General features: G+C 30.5%; 1 protein-coding gene across 2 annotated transcripts in view; it reads right to left on the bottom strand.

The window, feature by feature from the left end:
- Positions 1 to 24090, bottom strand: part of LOC143193395 (potassium voltage-gated channel subfamily KQT member 1) — a 107471-nt gene that overhangs the window by 56262 nt on the left and 27119 nt on the right. For both annotated transcript variants that reach the window (XM_076399591.1, XM_076399592.1), the window contains exons 3-4: positions 19903 to 20026; positions 16370 to 16650 (exon numbers count right to left, since the gene is read on the bottom strand). In XM_076399591.1, coding sequence (XP_076255706.1) covers positions 16370 to 16650; positions 19903 to 20026 — 405 coding nt within the window. The remainder of the gene's footprint in view (positions 1 to 16369; positions 16651 to 19902; positions 20027 to 24090) is intronic.

Here is a 24090-nt window from a genome sequence, read left to right as displayed (position 1 = left end):
AATTAAAAACAACATATATGCATACGGACTCATTTCTATTAAAAACATGAATAGAATACGCCCGTATATATTACACAAACATACGTATTTATACAGAATATTTGAATCAAAATAGCGAAATAATCAAACGTATTAAACAAAATGACTTGCAGTTAAAACAAGTGGTGTTGAAATGTCATTTATATTCCAATATTATATAATAATAGAAATAGACAGATAAATCCATATTTATTGCATATTGAGCTAAATAATTTCAGTAATATAATCATTTATATATATAATTAAAACATAAAAGTGCTTTAAATTAGTAAAAAGATTTTATCAACACCCAATAGTATCTATAGTTTGTTTTCTTGATTCATCTATATAGTTAATTAATTTTCAATGACTGATTTTATTTGATAGTTTTAAATATAAAAATAGTAGAAAAAATAACAATTTGCACTTGAATTCACTGATTGCTAAGAAAAATGTAAATATTTCGTGAACCTACGAGCTATATTCATCAAATATTTTCAATTCTCAGGTATGCGATAGGTAATTCGTGGAACTCTGTATCTTGGACTCACCTGCCACTCACTTGGACGAGAAAGCCTGTGAGTATATAAACTGTGAACAGTAAACAGGTTTAATACTTTATAGGAAATCATAAAAATATACCAGATATATACGATTTTATTAATTATTTTATAAAAATATATTTATTTTTCCGATCTAAGTAATTTGTCCAATAATATATGTAGGGTTACCACTCACTGTCAATGTATCAATTCCCCAACAATTCAAGTCAAATTCCCCGAACTGGAAAGGAAAACTTTGATTGCTGAATTTTTCCTGCTGATTTTTTGATGAAATTTCCCCACAAAATCTTCTCAATATTGCATTAAGAACCGAAACAAATCTTAACTATTTAAATGATATTTAGTGTTAATTTTTTCTTAATATGGAATAGAGCGAAAGGTTATGAATTATATGTTCAATTTTATTTTCACGAGTGCAAAATATGTTTGCAAGAGATTTATTTACAATTGAATGATCATTGTTGTTGTAGATGGTTACAAAAATTGCGATGATCCAGAAAATGTTGTTTTTATTTTCTGAAACCCCTGATTAGATATGACCAATTACGGATAGAATAGTTTTTATTTTTGATATTCGTTAAGTTTAATTGTGCCACAAATCTCACCTTCTCGAAGGAGAAGTAAAGTGAATTTGAGGGAAGCTTTACTTTCTTACTAAAATTTAAGAAAAAGATAGCTGAAGCTGATAGGTGATTTAGACACCGAAGACGAAGAGAGACGAAGAGTGAAGAACAGACATTCTAAACTCTCATATAAATTTGAGGGCGAGAATCTGAAAGCACTACTCCATGAAGTCATCAATAGAAATCGCTATAGACTACAGCTGATGTTTTTGAACCGAGTACAGTTTGAAATATGACACGTACAAAGATAAAACAATTTAATTCCTCAGTAGTAGAACCGGTCAAAACATACTTGAAAACATTAAAATAGGAAACGCTACACTTCTTATGAAGATACCAAAACAGGGGTTGATTTGTGTAGCTTCAAATAAAAAACCTTTAAAACGAATTTATAGATCTACAATAGATATATACAATACAAATATTATGTTTCAATGGAAACAATACTAGATATATCGCAATGTTATTGCCGGTTTTTCTAGCAGATGTCGCTAGTATTAAGTATGCTATATTATAATTTTAGACATATGTCATTTTACTCTACTAATATCCAACTTCAAATCTATGTATGTTTTGTTTTACGAAAGTAACGTCGTCATAGCTATATACTGTTTTGAAAATATCAGGTTTCGTTCATGAAAACGTGTACTTTCGCACACATTCCTTTTCTTATTTATTAAAATATAATATAAACATAAGAAATACTTAGATCATTATCTATATATATCACAGTGGAATCACAAATAGTAAAAAAAATTATTAAAAAGAAAAAAGCCGCTGCATCGTTTTCTGGTAAAAACTTGCGATAAGCATGCTTTAATCTTAAAAAAATGTTTGGCGTGGTTTCGACAAAGTGGTAGGCCGCAAAAGTTTGTTGATGCGAAACTGCAAGAGTTATTGGATGAAAACCCAAACCAAAACCAAATAGCATTGGCAATAGCGTTAAATGAGGCTCAAGAAACGATTGGCAACTGACTGATGAAAAACTTCGATGAACACTTCTTCCAGTTTCGAAGAGGTTAGAAAATGGCTCGATGGACAAATGATTATTTTTTGGATGGTATCCATAAATTACCTGAAAGATGGACAAGATATGGTCAATTTTCTTGAATTTTTCATTTCTTTTCACACGTGGTAAATATAATTGATGTGTCCGGCATAAGTAATCCTACTGTGATCAAGACTGTGACTGTGACTTTGATTTAAAAATTATAATCTTATTATTTCTTGATCGCGGTAGTATTATTTATGCAAGACACGTAAATTAATTATATCTACTACGTCTCTAACTATGCACCAACAATACTAAATAATACATTTCTTATCTTGGCGTTATATTTAAATAAAATTCGTCGTCACCGTATACATAAAGAATGTTCCGAGAGGCCATTTAAAGCGTTGTGGAACTTTAAAATGCCACCCATCAGAGCCGAAGCACTACGTCTTGAAATGCGACTTCGTTCAAAGTTTCAATCTATCCGAAGGGAATTCGGAACAACGCACGGCCCGTCAAGTTAGATAAAACTACTTTAACGGCAGGGCCTTTGCAGGCGCACTCCTCCTTCGGAAAGCTTAGATTTGTGGCCCAAGGGGTACCATTTAATTTAACGAATAGCAAAAATAAAAGTGATTCGAAACGTAGTTCGTTACTCGCGTCATATTTCATCTTATCGGAAGCAAGTAGCTGTTTATTTCAGTCATTATTTTCGGTCATATCTGATTGGATTTTTTAGAAGAGAAAAACAATATTCCGTAAGTCGTTCAAATTTTTTGTAACCATCTACACCTGCAAGGGTCATTAAACAATAAATAAATCTCTTCCACTGTTCAGCAAATTACTATATGATAGCAATTACTATTACAAATAGCCTAAAAAACCGAAACCGAAATCCTGCATAAATGAATGACGGGCTGAGCTACATGTTGACTTAAAACCTCAATGAAACTATATAGGTTTGAAATTTAGCTTGATATAGTGGTAGTAGCAGTAGTAGTACGAGGGTCACTATTTATATTTCAGGAATAGGAAAAAAATACTTAAGCTGCGAATATATTTATATCGTTTTTTGCAAAGTACATGCCACGATGAGCGATACACTTTTGCATACTCTTAAACCAATTTTCAAAGCATTTATTCCTATCCGAATGAGGTATCTTCAAAATATGACTTTTGAACGCTTCAATAGCTTCTTCGGGCGATGAAAATCGTTAATCACGCAGTTTATTCTTCACGGAAGGGAACAAAAAATGTTATTGGGTGCCAAATTAAGGCTTTACGGCGGATGATCCATCAATTCGATGTTTTGAGTGCTCAAATGGTCTCTTGTATGAGCCGACGTCTGAGAGCTCGTATTGTCATGATGAAGAACAATCCGGCGTCTCTTGTTTGTTTTCCTTATTTCACCGAAGACTTTTGGCAAACAAATGGTTGTGTACCAATCATAATTTACTGTTCTATGATCCTTTAGAGACATTGTTGCAATATGACCAGTTTTCCCGAAGAAACACTCAACCATTTTATTTGAAGTGTTTCGTGCGCGAACAACTTTTGTTGGATTTGGCTCAACTTGGTACAACCATATAGTCGACTGCTGCTTACATTTGGGCTCATACGAATATATCCACGATTCGTCACCTTTCACGATTTTATAAACGTCTTTCGAAGCACGGCGATTGCATTTCTTAAGCATTTCTTTGTACCAATCGACACGAGCCTTTTTTTGATCGATTTGTCAAATTATGTGGGATCCAACGCAAACATAACTTTCGCACAGCTAAGTGTTGATGTAAAATCGCATATATGCTGGTGGAAATAATACTTAAGGATAGCTCAATCTCACAATAGGTGACATGACGATCTTACTTAATAATTTCGCGCACAGCATCGATGTTTTTTGGTGCAACAGCCGATCTTGGACAATCTTCACTAAACTCGTCGGACAGCGAACTATGACCACAATTAAATTCACTAAACCAGCGATACACGGTGGTTTTTGATGGAGCTTCATCGCCAAAAGTCAAATTAAGTTGATTGATGCACTCTTGTTGTGATAATCCACTTCGAAAATCGTAACAAATCATCGCACGAACATGTTCACGATTCAGTTTCATTTTTTGACGAGACGAAACTTTCAACTAAATATAAAATAAACAAATAGCGTCCGCGCGACAAAATATTCTGATTACGTATATCCTCAAAAATGTCAAACTCTACAATGGAACCGTCAGATGGACTCCCTTGACAACAGTGTTGCCAATTCCCGAAATATAAATAATGACCCTCATAATAATAGTAGCAGTAGTAGTTGTAGCTGTAGTAGTATTAGTAGTAGTAATATCCGTAGTAGTAGTAATAGTAGTAGCTGTAGTAGTAGTAATAGTAGTGGCCGTAGTAGTAGTACTAGTAGTAGTAGTAATAGTGTTATTAGGTGTTCTTGTTATATATAATATGTTAGGACGAACTTCAAAACACAGTCCCGATTGAAATAATCTACAACATGATGCAAATTTAGGATAAAGTTATGGACAAAAAACAGTCCTGGTGTGATAACTATCTCTCTGAAACTCCCTTCCACAACCAATCCAAAGGTGTATTCTCATATGGATTCTAAATTATATTAAAAAAAATTGTTTTATCCCTTTATTTTATTTACACATTCTTATTGAAATAACAGCAGTCCTGTATTTCACAGTAATTTATTTGATAACTATCTACTTATCTCTAATACCCAGTTTTCATAATATTTTAATTTTCAAAAAAGACAATGATCTGGTCAAAGTTGACAACACTAACTAAACAATATATTGCTAGCTGTAGAACTAAATAAGTAAAATTAAATAAAAAAATAAATAAAAAAAACAACTACCACTATAGAAATTTTATGTTATAATTATATTGCTTTGACTAGTTTTTGTAATATCTAAGTTTTGAGTGTTTTAAGCAAAATTATATATTTTTATTTAAAAGCATATGGTACACATATTACGACTAGTTATTAAATGTAACTAATATCTAATAACGTAATCTAGTAATGTTTAGGTAGCTAAAGATTTAGTAATTCTCTATACAATATTTTAAAGTGCGTTATATTAGTTCAAAGGATTTTTGTGCCTTTAGCCTTCGGGTAAGTCTACTGTTGCACATTTTCGCAAAATAAACGTCAAAATAAACCAAATATATTGGCTGATAGGGCGTAAATCTAAATTATCATTAGATAAGAAGGTTTTGCTGTATATCAATATGTACATTTGCTGCATGTCAATACTTAGGCCCATTTGGACCTATGGTAGCGAACTATGGGATACCATTAGCAAATATAACAAAGCCATCCTCTAGAGGTTCCAGAATAAAATATTGCGAGTCATCGTCGATGTCTTATATTACGTGTCCAACAGACTGTTCAGCGCGATATCCCTTATAACCCATAACGAGTATGCTTCGAAGTGTTAGTGCGAAGTACTCTGAAAGACTGACTATTAGTGTATCCGAATGCATTCGCCAAACAGTTGAATGTACGCGATCACAATGTAGGCTCACACGCAAACCACAATACGAACTCATTAATAGACACATACAGTGAGATTGAATACTCTCTAGAATAAGTTAGAATAGTCTTTAGAATATGTTAGGATAGACTTTAAAACGAGTTAGAATAATATCTAGAATAATATTTAGATTACAAATTGTACAGTAGATAACTTAGTGAAGCGACATTCTACATGTCAGTATAGTTATATTATATAACAGAAATCATATGATAATAATTATTACCCCTGGTCAGATTGTTGAATTTCTAAGAGATTAATATAAAAAATGTAATGATATTAGCCAAATTATTTAGCGAAAACATAAGAAAAACAGGAAATTTATAATGAATGAAAATATTTATTGATAATCTGACAGTTACAGTCTTATTTGAATTTTATAGAGTGACAAAATGCTTCTTAATTAAAAACTTATATAATTCAATTGATTTGTCACCAAATAACTTCTTCCATCTTTATCAATAAATAAAAAACGAGAAGAAATTCTAAGAGATCCTATATATCTTCTTAGAACTTAAAATTAACTTTCAAAAACCGTACGTATAATCCATAATAATATTCCGAACATAAACTCATCTAGAGACCATTTAGTTGATCCCATTTAACTTTGGTCAAACCCTATTAGGACTTTCAGGGTAGTTTCGGGCGAAAGTATATTTAAAGTACTCTTTAGTTTACGTCGGTTAGTGGAGCAAAAAGTACGATATGGACATTTGTTGGTCGGGAGAGATTATTCAATGTACCTGAGGTCAGATCGTAGCCCTATATCCATATTTATTTTATCCATCCATTTACTCAGTGCATTAAAAAGGTAGGATAAAAGGAGCCTCGGGAGTTAATAATTATTTTTAAATGAGCTCCGGGGGTGTGGGTAATAACCCGTCTTTACCCTTAAAAACCCCCATGTTAAGGTCCTTCGTTAAAGCATGTTTGAGTTAATTTTACATTTGGTTTTATTGACGTTGCGAATATCTATTTCAAGAACAATTAATAATTTTATTTTAAGTTTAATTTTAGCATTTTTTTTTCTTATTTCTTATATATAGTAAAATCAATATATTAGCTCATAATTTACTAGTCAAAAGTATTAAAAAACAATTAATAATATTTAAACACAAAATATAGAAATATGAAATGGGAATTTAATGGCTAATCGTCACTAATATAAGTCACTAGACGGAGATAAAAATAAGAACAACTGACAAATTACTTTTCTTTCAATCTGATTATTGTTTGTTGTAATTTATAGTTTCCTTTATACAAACTAGGCTAAATTTTGCAGAATATCTTATGTTATATATGCCTTTTTTTTCTTTTGTATATAATTATAATTTGTTGCTATGACATTCACTTTATTTTTAAATGATCTATTTAAATGCAAAACTAAAATAAAAATAGTATTTTCCAAGGTATGAAGTTTCAAATATATTCTTCTCCAAAGAATTTTGCTCTAGTGACGAATGGTTTTTGAAAATAAACAATGATAAACTTAAGAAAGTCTCTCTTACAGCTTGATTTAAATAGTAAGTCTTTTATTAAAATCTATATTGATAATTTAAGTAAAACACATAATATGTTTATAATCACAAATCTTTCACCTTATTCTATCAAGACTAAAAATGTTATTTCTTCAGGCTACCTAGTAATTTACAAAAAATTTATAAATTATTACGTATATAATAATTATTTCAAAGGAAGTAGATTAAGGGGATTGAAAAGTGAAGATTATAAAATATGTTTCTCCGCAGATTCTCTTGAATCAATCGATTACCATATAATATTGCACACGAGAATTATTACGTATATTTATGTTATTCTGCTATTGTTATCATGTTAGGTGACCTAAATGTTATTTAACGGTACAAAGAATATATTCTAATTATTTAGTTAACGATGCTATAAATTTGAATTCTTATTAATTGCCAAATTTAGGTACAACAATTAATTTAACAACAATTCCTAATAATTTTTCGTCATAATTAATTGTCTGAACCTCATCACCAGGATATTGAAATAACAAAAATAATAATTACATATTATTGGTTATTAATAAAATGTTCATTATATATTAAACATTAAAATGTAAAAATGTTCAATAGTACTGAGCGAACGCTTTACATACATTATATTTAAGATCACTTACACATCATTTAAGAAGTACACATATTCCCACTTAAAATTATGTTATTAAATTAGAATAACGAACAATATTTCATATTTATTAAAAATAATCAAATATTTATTTCAGGCTAATATTTAATTAATTAGCTTTAATTTCCTGGGTAGCGCGCCATCTGATGATTCAGACGCAAACCTTTGTCCTTATGTTACATATGGGATATGGCTTTCTTCGTCTCCTTATTTTATATTTTAGTGTCAAACTATCCAATAGAAACGTCGAATGATGTTCCACAGGAAAGATAACAAAATATTTGTTGCAATAAATAATAAGTAACTCCAATAAATTGTTATTGTTTATAACCATAAATCAATTTTATATCAATCTTAATGTTATATGTAACCTATCACTAATTAATTGAAGACTAACTTATCGTAATTGTTTACTCACTCATCCGCCAACAGTGTACTCTATGATGCAAATAATGTATATTAGACACGTTATCAATACCCTATCATGTTATGTCATTACAATAGAGGACACATTCATAAAAACCATGTATTTTTCAAAATTATTTCGAAATAAAGTTAAACTTAAACTACTTAACAAATAAAAACCTAATTTTTTACCAAAATATTATTGTAGAATATTGGAACAATCGCTATTTTTCGTTATACAATATTAATAAATTAAAAGGAGTCACTTTATTTTCGGACGATAATATTTTCAGGTCGATCTTAATATTTTATATCAATATATATATATATATATATATATAAGCTAATAAATAACCAGACCATTCTCTCAAGATATATATTATCAAGGATTTTCTAAACCCTGTTCAATATGGCAAAGATAAATCTTTGAAGTCCCTCTTATATGTATTTTCTATAATATATAATCGATAGGTTTCATATAGTATATTTTAATATTAGCTAGCGGACCTTTGATATGTTTTTTATCATAACTTCGGTGTATTGTATTTTATATCAAGGCGAATTTTACAATCTGTTCTGAATGACGTCATGTAAGATGCCGCAGTAAGTAGTTTCTATTAAAACTTGCAAAATAATTGCATGTCATTCTTGTGAGATGTTTTCATTTACGTTTAGATGAAAATTACATTAACTTGACAGCGGCACATCTCGACCAAGCTTAAACAACACGACAACAAACTCCCTATTGTGCTTTGGTCAACAGATTGAGAGTGCCACTTAAGCAATGAGCTCAAAATAATAAAATATAAAGCTATTATCAAGCCAATCCGGACGTATGGTCTTCAAGTATGGGTAGCACCAAGCAACAGCAATATTGAAACATGCTCAAATGACACTTAACACTCATATAACATAATTTATTGACATATCAGCGCGAAGTTTGCAAAGTATAACAACGGAATTTTATATCTCAGTATATTTTGATCATCGTAATATGTTTTATAAATTCGGAAACTATCTTGGGAAAAATAACTTCGGCTTTTCATATTGTTTCTTCACAGACAGACTTAACGTACATTTCATACATTGAATACTAACTAGGCTTTTGCACTTTGCTGATTGAACCATCGTTAACAACCACATTACAGTATACTGTAGATCTATGAATATCTTAGATCAATCAAGTTAGATTCGTCTTAACATCGAAATTTCCATAAAAGATAAAAATAAACTATGAAGAAGTGACCGTATGAAATCTTCATTTAATACAGTGCAACTTCTGACTGTGTAAGAAAATTATGCCGCCTTTATATCTACTATATATAAGTTATGAGCTTGACATTTACACTGTTACATATATGTGGCTTTAAAGTCATCTATTATCGTCACTCAAGTATCAACTTTTAGAGCAATATTTGTTTGATTTCTACTTTAATATTATCTTTTTACATAACTAATAGGCAAATATGGCGCACAAATGAAGATTATACACATTAATCTGAACAGCGAGCAATATATAAACGTTAAATTCAAAAGATATTTTTTTCGAGAAATGAATTTTAATTTATAACAAAAAATTAAACGTCGCCTTGGTTGGCGCAGTGGTAAAGGCGACAGGACGGTCCACCTACTGTTGCTGTAGTCGCGGATTTGAATCCTGCTGCGACATTGTCGTAAATTTATGTTTGTGATAGATTTAAAACTGGTGAATATTCTAGGCAAGAGTGTAAAATCCTCTGGGTTGATTTCTAAGTTGGTCACTCGCCAGTCGGTTGACTTAATGCTGAGTACCGTAGTTCGGAGCCCACGTTAAACTTTAGGCCCAGTCCAGATAAACCCCTAGTTGGTAAAAGGAGCCTTTAAAATATATAAAAAGAAACAAAACAAAAATTTTACTTCATTACTTCCTTGTGAGGTATTAACATTGGCGGAAAGAAATAAAGACAATAATTTAAAGCATTAGACAACCCCAAGAATAACTATATCTGCACAAACTTAGGAACAAATAACAAGTAAATTATAAAAGTTTTTAAATTTAAAATTCTCTCGCCAACTTGAATAACTCAGTAGCAGAAAAACACGTCGCCCCCCAAAAAAATATCAATATATTAAACATAAAAACTTTTATGAAAGTTCGGCCGTCAACATGATAAATAATCCGTCAGCTTCAAATTACAATTTTTGCTAGGTATAAACGAAATCCTGAAAGAATGCTTTTTTCCCAACTGTTAGGAGGTTTTACATCGGGGTTATACTTTGATTAATATTATAGCATATATCTAATTACCATATGGTAATAATCAGAAATATTATACAGAAACAAAAACATGACTTAACATAAGCTATTTGGGAATCTTATTCCAATATAGCTATTATTAGTTAATTTAATTTACCTGGTTTTCCTAAAATAGAGTTACTTGAAAACCGTATTTAGAGACCCTTTAAATAGAGCTATAACTTAATGATATGTTAAATATATCTTATAACATAAATTATATAAATCAATAGTTAAAATATTAAATTAGTAAAGAATTTAACAGTTTTTTTTAATTGATACTTCGCATTTTCATCAATATATATATCACTAATCTAAATACACGTAAGTACCTAACAATTAAAAATTCACAAGATCTCCATCAACCAGTGGTATTACATACATTAATAATCCGATAATAAGCCGGCTTGGTGGCGCACTGGTAAAGGTAACAGGACGATCCTCTTACTGTTGCGATAGCCGCGGGTTCGAATCCTGCTGGGACATGGGTTTCTGATTGTTTAATATTTGTGATTGTCCTAGACAAGAGTGTAAAATCCGACGAGGAAAATGATCCCAGTCACACCAGTAACCAGGTTGGGTAAGACTTCTGGTCGGATTGCCATTTTTGCGCGTGTGCTAAACGCTTTAACAACTACACCTTAGAGGCAGTTGCCAGCAATATTTCTACAGCACCTCATGTGATTTTGCATTGAACGGCTTCCGGCCTTCCGTCACATCCGTTCCGCAATAACATTATATACAGTATCTGATTATCTTGGATAAAAAAATGTGATAACTTTGTACGTGCCTTTGAAATTTCAGATTTTCCTTCGGTTTCCCCGGACTTCACCATTAGCTACTGATTTGGAATCACCTCGGAAATGAACTCTTTCGAATAAAAAAAGAATTTTGGAAATCGGTCCATAATTGACGGAGAAATCGGTGAACATACATAAAAAATAAATATACAGTCGAACCTAGAACCTCCTCCTTTTTTGAAGCCGGTCAAAAAGACCGCAAAACAAGGATATTTACAAATAAAAAATTTAAAGTTTGCAAATTCATTCCAACCAAATAAAATTTCGAAGACACGGATTAGTTTTTCAAGCACCTGATATTAAAAGACAACGATAACACCAGGGCGAGCGAGCAAGCTCGAACAGGTGATGAGCTGAGGACGATGTCGAGTAAAAAATATATAAATTCGACGATGTGTCAGACAAGGGTTCATTTTATCGCGTCCTTTATTCGGGGTTTAAAGCGACGCAATCTTTGAAAAGGGCCAAGCGGGCAAAGTAAAATTCAGGGACGCTTTAAACGAGATATGTTTTTTAAGACTGACGAACATTTTACAGGTCATGTCCATTTTAGATAAACGTGTAAATATTAACCAACTGACTGGTTCGGTTATATGAGCTTTTATCTATTATCTAGCTACTTAATCTACCAGTGATAGTCCTGTGGTCGAAATTCAACCTTAATTTATTAACTTAAACATGTTTCTCTAGTAACAGTGTAAAAGGGAATAATTTAAAATTGATATGTTACTAAAACTTGTTTCCACACTATTTTCAATATAATAACAGATATTGGGAACAATATTGGGAACAAATTAGCGTTGAGAACTATCGACTGTATAGTAATTGACTACATTTTACTGTTGATCGATATCGATTTTACTTCTTTTTACCAGTGACTGTTTCGGTCGACTGTTTTCAGTGGCTATTTTAGGTCCCACTGATTTTATAATTACATACTATTGACTGTTTCAGTCTTTTAGTTACTATTTTTGGTTCTACTAGATTCACCCAACTGATTTTCAAAATTATGGCTCTGTCGTCCTAGCCGCGACCTTAACAAAAATGTACCCAACTTATGCTTACGTAGATTTATATGTAATATATATAGTTTTATTTTTTTTTTGGTATTTGCTTGTAAATAACAATATGTTGTATATTAATATTAATAACAGATATAATATTGGGAAGAAATTAGCGTTGGGAACTATCGACTGTATAATAATTGACTACTTTTTACTATCGACTGTTTCAGTCGTTATTTTTGGTTCGACCGATTTTACTTCTTTTTACCAGTAACTATTTCGGTCGACTATTTTCGGTCCCTACTTTAGGTCCGACTGATTTTATAACTATTTATTATCGGCTGTTTCAGTCTTTTAGTTACTGTTTTTGGTTCTACTAGTTTCATTCAACTGATTTTCTAAATTCTGGCTTTGTCGTCCTAGCCGCGACCTTAACAAATATGTACCCAACTTATGTTTACATTGATTTATATGTAATATATATAGTTTTATGATTTTTTTGGTAATTTGCTTGTAAATTACAATATGTTGTATATTAATATAGCAGCATTTTGGAACGATAATTTTAAAGACTGTTAATGTAATAGAGTAAAAAGATTAAAATTGGGAATGATAAATAGTAAAAAGTATATATAAAAAATACTTTTAACTGTTTTTATGGCAATAATAGGTAATATTTCGATTACTCTCTCGATTTGATGAAAAAAGCTCTGCATCATTTGAATTTAATCATGGATTAATTTTTTTTCTGTTTTTATTTAGTATTTATAGTCATTATAAATCTTTACTTTTTAGGTTTTGTGTAAGTTCTATTGTATTGTCTATATTTACTATAGTATATTATTTAAAAATAGTAGTTAACATATTATAATACGATAAAACATTTGTGGGGTATTAATCCATTCCATAGAAAATTCCATTCTTTTTACAAGTCCACAGAACATTCGAATATAACAGTAATTCTACTTCCTTTAAAATGAAATTATTCATTGCATGTTAATAGTTTTTGGTAGTTATTTTCGTTTTCTTTTTTAAAGTTAGTATATGAAGGAATATGTACATCTCCGTCTCGCTTATACTACCGTTGGAGAATATAAGCACAAATAAAATTAACTGCTCCAAGCATTTATGTCCTCTCTCTTTCTTTCTTTTCTTTTCTTTCCTCTCTCACAATTTGTACAAGAAAGTCTGCGTACATTTTCGTCTGACCTCACGAATAGAAAAAAACAGTCGAACCGTGCATTTGACTGAAAATAGTAATTACTTAGTTTTTTGACTATCGATCGTTTCGACTGTTTTGCGACTATCGGCTGTTTCGACTGTTTTCAGTGGACAGTTTCCAACGCTAATTAAAATACATGCAAAATATCTCAAGAATTAACATTCGCTAATCCTTTTCAAATGTCATTTAATTTAATTTAATTTCTATTAAGTTTTTTATCAACAAAGTAATGATAAATTAAGATTTTCAAAACAATTTTGAAATTGATATTTATCTTGTCATATACTTGATATATCAAAATAATAACAAACACAATGAGGGGATTTATTAAATATTACTATACAGAAATATATATTAAAGGAATATCTATTGTTATTAACTACTGATTTTTCGTAATTTGGGTCTAAAAAGTTAGTAATCATAAAAATTGATACAAAGCTCAAACGATAAAAAGTAGTCAGATATTTTATGACATGAATCAAGAAATTAAACACTAACTATTAATAATCCATAATTTCTTTTAGTTGTCCTATGTTTTCCATCTATGTATATTATGCAGTTACTTTCATTTTAATTGTTGCATATTTTCATTAACTCATTTATATATTTATATAGTTCTTTAAAAGCTCTTTAGTTTTGTCTATGAGGAAGTAATAATTAAATTGATAGTGTCCGTTCAACGATCTATTAAGCTTTTTATATATCTCTTCCTAGATAATATGTTTAAAATACCGATTTATATATTTATATATACAGTTTCTTTGAAATTAAAATGTTAAAAACTTCCCTCAAAAAATATCCTTTATATTAATTCAGTTCATATCAACGTTCATATCAAACTTGCCAGCGGTTATATTTTTATTTCAAAATAAACTGACAACCAAATTCCATTTAATATAAAAAAGATTAACCTAGTCAAAACCTTAAATGGGGTTTATGGTATATCACTGATATATCCGAAGAATGGATCGGGATTTTTTACAATTCACTGGTATATAAAATATATCGGTTTGTCATTTATCATATATATATATATATATATATATATATATATATATATATATATATATATTTGATAATGTCATTCATGCCTTGAATTATTACATATTTGGAAATATTGTTCACATTCATATAGATTATGAAATGTTTTGTTAAAACTTGACATAAAACATTGAATATATAGGTGTTTAATAACCATTCAATATTTGTGGACATTTATCAACTCAGAAGACATATGGGAGTATAAAGACCTAATGATGCAGTAATAGAAGATATTATTTTAACTATAGTTTTACAATAATTGTAAGGTATTGACAAGTATAAATATTATTCAATCTAATAGAATGCTTTTGTTTTTATACTATTGGTAAAGTGTGTTATACTTCCTTAGTTCAAGCATTAACTCAATCTAATTTAATATGCTGCAGTATGCTAAATATTTATTCAAAATAACAATGAAACCCCATCATTACGATGTTAAAGGTAAATTTGTCTTAAAATTAGATAAATTTCCGTTCAATTTTATTCTAGTTAAAGGAAATACAATACTGCCTGATGCGTTCGAACTTAAAACCTAAACGGTCTATAAAATCCGTCTGTTTTTAAACGTAAAAAACTTTAAACACTCAAGTCTGAATGTCATAAACCGCAAGCGTTATTTTGGTGCTTTCCTTGTTTCGATAACTTTCAAATACCTACTTAATATTTGTGAACAGTTACTCAGAATCTTATTGCATTTCTAATCAGCGAGATAGTGAGGGGTCCCCTCTTACCAGTAAAATAATTTAGAGGTGTAAGTATTGGTAGTATAAAATATAAAGTGGCTGCGAAATTTATTGTGTTGTAGAGCAGGTCTTGTCTGCTTCCGGGCTTTATTCACTTAATTCTTTAATCTTTCGATTTGTCTGGTTACTAGCACTGTTAAACATTGTTTTAATTAAAGCGTTCCTGGTTCTGGGCAAAAAATCTTTTGACTAGCTTTTGGTCTTCCTCTTATCAGTTCCCTAATTTAAAAAGGATAATTTGTTTCTGCATTATAAGTCTAAACGTACTCCAATTACTAAATTTTTTAGGAAGATTAAGCTTTTTTTTTCACAATTGTCGCGTCTAGTGTTATAAAATACTGGAGTGTGATCAGATGATAGCTCGCACAAGCTCTAGATTTGTATTTGATTTAATGAGGTGCCTGTCGAAATGTAAAAGTCCAGTAGGTTCACGCCCTGAATGATTGTTAAATTTTGTAATATTAATTACTACGAATAATTAATTTCATACTCCAGGTGTTATTATTCGTGAACCCCTTTACTGAAGGCTGTGATTTTAATATTGAAATCCCATCCAATAATAAATCTTGGGCCTAATTTTAACAATAAATCTGTGTATTTTTCTTGTGTTATTTTGTATCTTGACGGATAGTATATAGCTGCAATGATTATTTCAGCGCCGTTCTTTTCAGTGCTAACTATCGTAGCTTCTATTTCTTCTTTTTTGATCTCGTCTTGTTGTAAATATTTCATATTTGGTTTTATAATTAGAGTTGTCCCGGCCTCGAGCAGGTTCACTGGTGACACTAAATGTAATTACTTTATCTAAATAATGGCTAACTCACTATTCTACGTATCAGTTCCTATTATTTGTCCCTAATAATCCATTATTGTAATATAGATAGTAAGTGTAAAAGAATGAAATGTGAACCACAAATAATCAAAAAATACGAAACAAAAGAAACGTCATAACTGCATGCATTAGATAAAATATACTTACACAATAAAATGGTAGATAAAACAAAGCCATCCGATCGGATGTTCCAGGAAAACGTACGTTTTTTCTTGCAGCGTCTTGCCCTTCTTGTGGTGAAACACGTATTTGGATTTGAACGCTTGGTCGATGGGGAGGTAAATGGGATAATAGGGATCGGGAACACCGCGAGGCACACCGTCGACGCCGCCCACGATGTCTTCCTCTTCATCGTCCGCGAGGTCGGCCGAATCTAGCGGTTTTTTCTTCGGATGATAGACGTGTTCTCGGTTTTGTTTCACTTTTCGCTACGAAAATAATCGACGACGGTTCAATAACAGACACAATTTTCGATTTATCGATTTTAATTATTTTATAACACGGTATTTAATTTTAAAGGATTAATCCGTTACTAATCGTTAAAAAGTTTTTTTGTTAATATGATCGATATGGCGTTAAAGTATATACTTAACTCTTACAATAAGCAAAAATATCTGCCACCATTCCGCTAATGTAAAATAAAACCTCATATTGTTACATTAGACATATGTTAACAACATAATCTTAAAGCATTGGAATGTTTTATCATTTTCTTTTCCTCTGTTCTTGTGATCATGCCGAGTTAAGTGAAACAAATTGTTGTAAATGCTTATTGTCATTGTGGAATCTTGAAGAATCCGTCGACATCTACAGTCAGCTCAGACATAGACAGCCTTACCATAGTAGCATTCAAATACTATTTTTCAACGTGGACACCCATAACTGTTGTCATTTTTGTTCAACATAAATTCAATTTAATGTAAATCGATTGCTGTTGAATAAAAATTCTATATGTCATTACTAATAAAAAGGTGGGAACTTTGATAGTGAAGATAGAGAGTCTGTCTGAGGTTCTTTTGGGTGGAACTAATATTAGATTTAACCGAATCACTATAAATGTTTCATGATATGATGAAGCCATTTTATTAAAATAGGTTAATGATTTGATGAAATTGATGTTGATCATATTGTAAGATACCTATCAACACCATAATCTTAAAATATTGCGATTTTTTATAATTTTCTTGTATTCTGCTCAAGAGCACAATCATGCTGGCTTAAGTGAAACAAGTTCTTAGAAATGGAATCTTTCATTATAGAATCATGCAAAATATCTCAACATCTACACGGAAATTACTCGTAAAGGCCGGCCAGACATAGACAGCCTTGCCATAATCAAACCAAAAGACGATTTTTCAACATAGAGACTCCTTACTGCTATTATACATAAATTCAAGTCAATGTACATTAATTATTATTCAATAAAAAATAATCACAATATTAATACACATTTAATTTTCTATAATCATTACTAATATAAAAGTAGGAACTTTAATAGAGAAGATAGATAGTCTGTCTGAGGCATTTTTTAGATGAAACCAAAGTTAGAATTCAAACTCTTAAAAGTTGATATATTTTAATAGATATCAATACTCCCTAATCACTATAAATGTCTTATGACATGATGAAGCTATATTATTAAGATAGATTGAAGCTACCTTCCTGATATTTGAGATAATAATATTGTTAAAAAATAAATGAAAATTATTTTATTTGATATAAAATAAACTTCTAAAAATATCCTTTAAAATTAAATACCGTACCTAATATTCTGTGTAAAAGGTATCCTATATTGAAAAAGAATACAAAATAAGACTTAACAAAATCAATAGAATAATATATAGGTTCTGAACTATGTTCTAAAACTATGTTTTCAACACAAGAAAAAGTTACACAAGGACTTCGAACAATAAATATGTCAACCTCTTTCATTTTAAGACTTGTGTGAATGTTCTCAGGTATTACATGTTTAATTTTGTCAATATTTTCCTTCATCTTGAACAAGAAAAATCGATCGTCACTTCATAATATTATCCGCCATTGTATATCCAACAACATCTAATTCAACAAAATTCTACCATATTGTTGAAAAAACCTCTGTAATATCTCTTCGTCTAGATCTTTATCTCTTACCTAGACTTTAAAGTAAAAACATCGGATATTTTTACACAGAATATAACTGATTAAAAATTTCTAGATTAATAGTAATTTTTTTTAACAAAACAAATATTTTAACAATACAAATTGACAATATAATTATAATAAGATGCACAACTTTGTTTCTGATTTCAAATGCAGCTTTACTTCTAATCAATCACCGAAATATATAAATGATACATATCATACTTGATCCTCCAGTACAGTGCTTCTTTTCATTGAAAATATCAGCGTATGACTCAAATCATGATACTCTTGCAGCAGGTTTTAATTTTATACTGCCGTATGAAGAAATCTAAAGAGTATTTGGTACATCGAATAATCTGACATATTTACGGTGAGACTTTTATGACTGAAAAAGTATATAATCAATCCTAAGGGGCTTTCAACGCTTGAAGAATAATAATACTAAGTCGAATACAAAAACCATCTTGGGAGTTATATGAATGATATATATGAAATAATCCTCATCACTTGCTTCAATTGGTAACATTTATTTTCTTCAGTTGTCAGAAAATTTGCTTGTAATTGTATATGAGTATGAACATACATCAGCAAATATACGAGTAATTAATTAAATATATATATTGAAGATATAGATAGAATTATTATATCAAAACAAGCAATAACAAATCAAACAACAAAGTGATGATGTGAGGGATCTCATTTCAGCAGATGTATCTGAATAAATTTACAAGATCCTAGTTGGATGTGACAATAGAATACAACGAATCCTGTTTTCCTAGCAACAACTTGTTGCTGTCCTGAGAATCATATTACTTATTTTAAATTCAGCGTAAGAATGCATGGCTTCTATGGGGTATTATGTGTGGCTAATGTTGATCAGTTGTAATAACGTCTTTGGCTGAGTGCCAACTATTCCTATTGCCTCTTTATTCCATTATGGCGGAGTATCCATCCAAGCGAATGTATCTTACCTACAGCTGTAAGTGCTTGAAATGTATTTATGTTACAATTATTGGACCATCAAAGAACTGTGATTTAGTAGACATTCGAATATATCCAGTCCCATATTGCGAATAATTTCAGCTATGAAGGAAATTTATATATTATCCTAGAATTTATATATAGAAATTGGAAAGAAGGGGTTGATCAAGTATGTTTACTATAGGGTAAGTTGTTGATGCAAAGGATGGGAGCTCCAGAAAAGTTACTCTACCATCTAAAGAGTACGGAAAGAGAATGTCTTAGAACTAGAGACTCAACTGCCAAAAGGGCATTGGAAACGACTAATTGATCTTATTGTGGAATTGGAAATCCTAAAACCCCATTTTCTTAAAGGTTCGAATTGAAAAAAAAAACAATAGCAACAGAAACAAAGTTATAGACCTTATACATGCGTTTAAATTAACAATAACTTTTAATTTATCGAATTTGGTCAGTTATTTACTGGAATTTTAAAAAATTTCTCGTCTGGCCGATATTGATTGAACAATATCGGCTATAAAAAATGTATGTATTTATTTTTAGCGCATTATATCTACTCGTATCATGTATAATACCTTGACTGGCGTCGGTGATTTTTTATATATCGTTTCCGTGAGTTTCCTTTGATTTTTGAACCGTTGTAAAAACGGCAGATGCTCTGAGCACTCCTCCTCTTCGCTGACGCCCGAATGTTTGTACCTTTATTTAAATTTATTCGGTATTAAATCCAGGCCTAACAAACGGATGACTATTGATATAACGCCGTGTAGTGGTTGAATTGGATCTATTTTTATATACCCTAGTCACGGAATATTTTTACTACGTTACTATTTGGAAAATTCCTAGTAAAACATAATTTTTGGTATTCTTGTTAATTGAAAAAATATAATTGATGGCATGTTTTTGATTATAGTACTCGTTATTTATGAAAAACCTATACGGAAATAAAACAGGAAATTATTAATGGATTCATTAGAGATTAATTATCATCATCAATCGATAGCAGGTGTTTAGAATAAGTATTTTCTTCGTAACTGTAATAATATGTCTAAAAAGCATAAGAGTTTAGCACATTATTCATTTCCGTTTAGTACATTATTTAAAAATACCAAATATTTCGGGAATCTTCAGTTTTATTTAGAAATTCCGTAAAAATAAGATTAACATTAACATTATTATATCTTATTATTGATTCTTTTTGATAAATGTATTGACAATCTGATGACTTCCATGAACTACTTCTGATCAGATTTCTGAAAAATTGCTACTTATGGCCCAACATGTTCTTGTACGTAAGTATTTACCTATTTACGAACGTTGGGAACTATCGACTGTTTAGTAATTGACTACTTTTTACTATCGACTATTTCAGTCGCTACTTTACGATACGTTCTGCGACTGGTTTTTAATATTCTGGCTTTGCGGTCCTAACCGCGACCTTGAAAATAAAGTATCGATTTTATGCTTATATGTAAATATAAATATGATTGTATATAACAACGTACATTAGAAACTAATTTAGGAGCTACAAAATATAATAATTTCTTTACTAAACAGTAAAATAATTTCCAGTGCATTTATGTTATCTTGATGACTACTGGGTCTTAAAATTTCCTTAATTTCAACGTTTCAACGAAAAATAATCTTTGAATATATAGATAAAAAATCATTATTTTATTCAAAAATTACTTTTCAAATATTACAATACTATACAACACAGAGTATTAAACAATTATATCCGGCGTTTCCTATCTCAAAATGAATGCGGGAATGTATATCACTCGTTTCTTGCTTAGCCAAGAACAAGGTGCAACGTCGTTGGGCCCAGCAGGCTAACCACAACAGGCCCTTTGAAGGTTAAAGCTGATTCTTTTCTCCTCCCTTTGTCATCATGGCGTAGCTCTGAATCTGCTGAGATTGGGTCACTGTCGTTTCTCGCACTTGATGACTTTGAGCCAGCCAACTCACTGTGAGTTTTGTCACCATGCCCTTGTCTCAGAATTCCACATACTGAACAACTCTCCGTGGCTCACTCAGATTAGAGCTATGTATGACTGTACAATTTTAGAAATACCTTAACAGGAGAAAATACAGAAAATGTTGCGACGAAAATTTATTATTAATAGTTGGGGCCGTCATGTAAAATTTAAGTTACGTTGATTGTAAAATTCTTTCGGTTCTATTGTTAGAGGCTCTAATTTATTAGACCATTTAACTGAAGTTCCTAATATTTATGATATGTGAAAGGAATTGTGACCTGATACAAAACATAACATTCACATTATATACCAAGTTAAACAGAACATATGTGTTCAATAAAGATGATTCCCATCGGCTCGTTGTCGAATGTTTCGGATAACGAGGGTTCACGTACCGAGGCTAAACGAAAAACAAAAGGTGTCAGATGTTAAACCTGGTAGATGACTCCTTGTGGCGCCCATAACCATAAATATCAAGAAGACCCGAAATCGTGGATTTTCGAGAATTCTTTGAGTCCGAAACGCGCATGTTTTATCAGCGTAAGAAGTTCCTAGCTAGAAGAGTGTTTCCCACCCCGATATTCTTGACGAACCGGGCTACAATCGGGCTTTCTTGGACCACCCTTGTCCACCACCACCAAGAACCTGAGTGAGGAGCTTCAGCGATAAACAGAACGTGCAACAACAACGACAGAATTTCCATCAACGTCGGTAATGAAGAAAGAACTTGCATCGACAACAAAAAGTATTGTATTGAAACCATTGAAGAAAACATTGAAGAAAGTATTGAATTAATTGAAGAAGTGTTGTATTGAAAATATTGAAAAAAACATTGAAATAAGTCTTCGGATTTCTGCGAGAAATTGATTTTCTCCATAGGATCTAGCCTATGCTAAGTTAAGTATCACTGGCCAAATAACCATTACCACTTCGGTATAGGTGCTAATGTGTGCTTTCTGGATAGAGTCTGTACTTCGTTATGGTTGCGTTTGTAGTCTTGAATTTTCGTCCATTTTTTAATTGCATTTATAATTTTAGACCATCTGTCTGTCCCCGTCCCCCTTATATCATCACTGTACTATTGTATAGTCGAAAAATGACAATATCCGTCAAAGCGCTAAAAAATATTATAATATCTCCATCTGTTATCATGAAATGAAAAACAACCAAAACGCTCATTTGATCGAAACAGTAATTAGTTACTATTTTCAGTCGACTGTTTCAACTGTTATGAGCCGATATTTTTCAACCACAAACAAACAAATTTTTAACCAACGTTTAATAAATATGTTAAATCCTGTTAAATATTTTCTTTAATTACACACACATATTTATATATATATATACATATATATATATATATATACATATATATATATATATATATATATATATATATATATATATATATATATATATATATATATTAATTTTATTAATATACAGTAACCACCGACCAACATCCACAGTCCCTACAAAGTAAATTTAATTATCTTATCTAAAACGTTTGGACCTAAAATTACACATGAGTCAAGGGTTATCAAGTTAAGATTAGATGTTAATTAATTGATAAGGATTAATTAATTAAACGATCATTATCAGGGTCTGCATTGGCCAATTAATATGCCGTCGTGTGTAAAATATATGATACAATAAGATATTAATATGTTAATTTCAGTACGGTATATGGGAAACGAATAAAATTTAGTACCTATTGTTTTATTATTTTATGGTTATTATTAATTTATTAAGGAATCACATTTGACGAAATAACTTGTTATTAACTGTAATAATATTTCTTATATATTTCGATAATATTTAACTTATATACCCATTAGGATTAGGCACTTTAGAGACAGAGGTCAATTATAAAAAGGGGGATTTCTATGTCGATGATATAAATCGTGAAGAACCATGAGAAACATCGCCAGTGTTTATACAACTAAAAGAATACGGAACAGTAAGCAAGCAAGGAAATTTGCTCTCCAAGCTAAGGAACTTCTATTAAAACAGTTCTTAATTCATTTTAGTACATAGAATCGTCAAAGATATTAATGATCATACATCAATCTTTCATTATCGAAACGGTTCATATTTTCGTTAATATTTTAGGAAGTGAACTGTGAAATTTTTGTAAATTTTAAAAATGTATTTAAGTAACCATAATGAGAACCATCGCCAGTATTTATACAACCATAACTAGCACAAACTAGCAATTAACAAAATGTAAGGAAGACGAATGAAATATCTTAAATTGCCATTAATTTAAATCCCGACCTTTTCCCATAAATCGAAAATTTTAATTACTTCAACATCTTAGTCAATATAATATCTCAAGTTCTAATTAAATCTTTTTTTTATTTAAATTTATACTTTTCTGGAGTGCCTACCATATATTGAACAGAATTGCTTTTTATTGTTATACTTAAAATAACCCAAAAATGCGTTTAATCTTTTACCAAAATAAATTTAAAAAAAAGGCTTAAAGCACTACCTAGCTATGTTAAAACAATACCCAACTAAAAGAAAAGAAACTAAAAGAATATGGAACAGTAAGCAAGCAAGGATATTTGCTCCCTTATAAATTAAAACTAAATCATTGATTTATGACCCGTTACTTTAAATTCAAAAAAAAAGAAAATAATTTTGTATATATTTTGCAACGTCAGGCATAAGAATGTGTAATTTCAATGAACTTGTTAGAAGGGAATGAATTATCTTGAAAACGAAACCATATAGTTGCCGATTATATCTGATGCACTTGAAGCAAATATTTACTAAATT

The sequence above is a fragment of the Rhynchophorus ferrugineus genome, unplaced genomic scaffold, assembly GCF_030347505.1.
Source record: "Rhynchophorus ferrugineus isolate W39M unplaced genomic scaffold, kcgeb_rfMv2 rfM3, whole genome shotgun sequence".
Classification (NCBI taxonomy): domain Eukaryota; kingdom Metazoa; phylum Arthropoda; class Insecta; order Coleoptera; family Curculionidae; genus Rhynchophorus; species Rhynchophorus ferrugineus.
Note: the sequence above shows the minus strand (reverse complement) of the source record. Positions and strands in the feature narration are given on the sequence as shown.